This window comes from Trachymyrmex septentrionalis, unplaced genomic scaffold (assembly GCF_001594115.1).
Source record: "Trachymyrmex septentrionalis isolate Tsep2-gDNA-1 unplaced genomic scaffold, Tsep1.0 scaffold60, whole genome shotgun sequence".
In the NCBI taxonomy this organism is placed as follows: Eukaryota; Metazoa; Arthropoda; class Insecta; order Hymenoptera; family Formicidae; genus Trachymyrmex; species Trachymyrmex septentrionalis.
The window spans coordinates 4,269,816-4,273,523 of record NW_017305779.1 but is presented as its reverse complement, the minus strand read 5'-3'; the positions used below and the strand labels follow the sequence as shown (position 1 = coordinate 4,273,523).

Sequence of the window (3,708 nt, the reverse complement as noted above, 5' to 3'; positions counted from 1 at the left end):
TAATATGGCTTCAAATTAAGCTCAAACTCACAATAATATACTATTTATTATTTAATTTGTAAAAATATAAAATTATACATTATAAAAAAATATTTAATTTGATAAATATAAAAACATAAAATTTATAACTATTCGCATATTGTTATATCAATTAGATAACATTCTCTTTATTAATTCTTTGAAACATTTTTTTCTGTATCTTATAAAATTAAAAATTCTTCTTCTATATACAAAAAAATTCTATATAAAAAGTCCTGAAATATTTGAAAGAATTATTGCGAGATTTTTTTTTATATAAGTAGTATAAAAGTGTAATTTAAAACAATATTGATATTTTTGGAAGATAAATTATATCTGCAGAAGGAAAAGAAAAAGTCAATTGTTTCTTTACGAAAACATTTACAAAATTGATTTATTTCGTGAATTCAAGGTACTACACGACGAGAGAAGCGTCTTTGGAACAGACGCTTGTCGTGATGGATTTTGCGCTGCTGGGAAAAGGGTTATGGAGCGGAGAGGTGTGTATATGTGATTTTTAAGGAGAAATTCATCTAGTAATAATGGCCTCCCTTAACAAGGATGGGAACTGTTTCTTTGACGACGACCGGATGCGGGACCGCGACTGGAACGGCGTGAGAGACATGAACTGGAACCGGATGAGGGACAGCGACCTAAAATCAACAAAATATCAATATTAATTAAAATATTAAATAATTAGTAAAATATTAATATGAGTACAGACAATATAATCAAGACAATATAAAGTTGATTGCTTAAAATAATTAATTATTTATAAAATAATTAATTAATTATTTATTATTACAAATTCATGATTATTATACAGTTTAAAAACAAAACACACACTATTTAATAGATTAAATAATTGTGGCTAATATGTCCGCGTTAATTAATTACATCAATCGAGCATATTTCAATCGTCAATCGCAATAATCGGTTAATAATTTCAAATATAATTTTAATTTAGTTACAACAAGCTGAAAATTATGTTCAACCAGTGATCGATTTCTCTTTTCTTGCATGCATTTATTTACATCGTAACACGCAGATATAAATAAAATCATAATTTTTATTGCAATATATGAAATAAGGATGTCAATTAATTAACACAAGTTAATTGTAGGAAATTACTTATATTGAAAACTAAGAGCACTCAACGAAACTGTTAATAATCGTATCTCGATTTCTATTTATTGCGCTTACAGACAGTCTCATTATAATTCTTTACGACAATACAGGATTATAACGAGTTAAAAACATCACAGATGGAATAATTAAAATTTATCAGAAATTATGTTAAAATATAAAGAGACAATTTCTTCATTTAGAAATTACAATATAAATCTTGATATTTTTTGTCAAATTTTTAATTTTTGTCAAATTTTTTGTTTATTACGTCTAATTAATGAATGTTCTAATTCGTAAAAATTCAAAAGTTATAAAAGTATCACGGCTAATAGGAATTTAGAATTCGTATAAATATTTGTGTAACTATTTGTTATTATAACTTACCTTGACGGGGTATGGGGCAGGTACGGGAACTGGCACCTTAACGGGGACCGAGACCGGGACAGGCTTCTCTACGGGAATCGTGATTGTCTGGGTCTTTACAACGGGGTACGGAGCTGGCACCGGAACAGCAACTGGGACTGGCTTGGGAACTTCAACTGGAACCTGAAGATAACAAAGAATTCAGACTCTATTATATGTCAAAACAAATGATAATATTTATTTGCTCTTTATTTCTCTTTGTTAAAATGTTTAATACACAATACTTTATTTTACTATTTCAATCACTTGGTACTTAATTAGAATTAAATACTAATTAAAATTAATAAAAAATGTAAACACTGAATTAAAGTCAAGACTTTGATTAATTAATTCAATATTTATTTAGAATAGAACATTTAAAATATATTAAAATGTATATAAATTTTATTAATTTTATATAATTTAAATTGTTTATTTAAGTTGTCAAAGTTATGTGCAAGATTATTATTATTTATTGTGATATTCTATCCAAAATTAAACTGATCAATTCGTACCTTGACAGGATAGGGACGATCGACGGGAACTGGATGCGGAACCGCGACGGGAACAGCGACGGTCTTCTCCTTGACAGCGACGGCAACGCTATGGCCTCCCTCGTATCCACCATATCCACCATATCCACCATATCCACCATATCCACCATATCCACCATATCCGCCATATCCACCATATCCATCAAGACTACCATATCCACCAGACCAACCGCCATATCCATAGTCACCCAAGCCGATTAGGCCACGCTTCTGGACCGTCTTCTCTTCGGCAGCGAATGCCGCGGAGATCAGTACTAGGCAGATCTGCAAAATCAAAATAGAAAAAAAAATGTGTTTAAAAATCTATAACAATCTGTGAACCGATTAATTAAGAAATGTATAAAAATTAATATTAATAAATACAAAGACAGTTGTCAAATAACGGATAATTATTAAAAATTATCATAATGAATTTTTCAAAATCAAGAACATTAAAAGATCTTTTAGTAAAAATTTAAATGTATACAGATCTGTAAAAATAACTATTACTGGGATATTTGATTAATCTTTTTAATTAGAGTTAGTAAGTTTTAATTAGAGTTATTAACATTGATAAACTCAAGAGAATTACTTGAGACATTGAATAAAGCGCAAAATCGTCAATTATAAGTGCAGATTAATAAAAAAAACTATTAAGTGTAATTAATGATGTGTGTGATAATCTTGATTAACTCTAATTTAATTATTTTTTAAAACAAATAACTGTTAACAAATCAATTGATATCTGCGCGCGCGCAAAACAATATTAACAAATCTTATAAAGCTGACAATTATCACAATTGAGATATTGATCCAAAATTTGAAGGATTTAAGGATCTTCACACGAAAATTAAACTTTGCACAAATGATAGATTTTTTCAATTTTGATGTAAGGTTTTCCAATTTTGCAAATGAACACCATGATAAAGCGCGATAAGCAAAGAAAAATTAGATTGGCACGACGACTCCTAAACTTTAATCTGATTAAGCATTATGTCCGAACAAAAATGTTCTCAGCACTGCTTCTTTAACTTTGCTCGGAGATGTGACAGCACGTACCAAGGCCCTCATGTTGAACAATACTTTGGCGTGATACTCGCGCGTGAGTAAAATAGATCGATTTCTGTCGTCGGGCTGGAAAACCACCCTTTATATAGGGAATTGACTTTCATTTCGCGCACCCTGCGCCCCGCCATTGGCGAGGGAAGCCAACGGCCGGTCTATCGCCACACCTACCCAGAGTCTAACACTATTTACCTACGATATACTGCACACAGATGTACGTATGTTATAACACATAACGGTGCAATGGTTGTATAACACGTTAAACGTGCGCAAGCTGCCGTTGGTAAATGGAGCATACGCTTAGCCACCACTTTATGTAGATATGCGTGCATATGTGAGTGCATTTCGATGCCACAACCTTAACGAGACCATTTTTCCACCTGCCGAGAGATCTACCTTAGCCATGATGTCACATACGTCATTGAAAAATTGCAGGATCTTGTTAGCGCTCGATATTACAACAGTCCTTTTTCTCGCGATCATTTCATTCAAGTCTTTCGTTACGAAATCTAAATTAGATTATAGATTTATATACTCATATATATATATGATCATATATATA

General features: G+C 31.1%; 1 protein-coding gene across 1 annotated transcript; it reads right to left on the bottom strand.

Moving 5' to 3' along the window:
• Positions 1 to 382: 382 nt before the first annotated feature.
• LOC108752610 (zinc finger protein 512B-like) lies at positions 383 to 3,229 on the bottom strand. The gene is made up of 4 exons (XM_018493559.1): positions 3,141 to 3,229; positions 2,064 to 2,366; positions 1,531 to 1,692; positions 383 to 671 (listed from the first exon to the last, which is right to left on the bottom strand). The coding sequence occupies exons 1-4, from the start codon at positions 3,150 to 3,152 to the stop codon at positions 552 to 554; spliced, it is 597 nt and encodes a 198-aa protein (XP_018349061.1). The 5' UTR covers positions 3,153 to 3,229; the 3' UTR covers positions 383 to 551.
• Between the last annotated feature and the right edge of the window lie 479 nt (positions 3,230 to 3,708).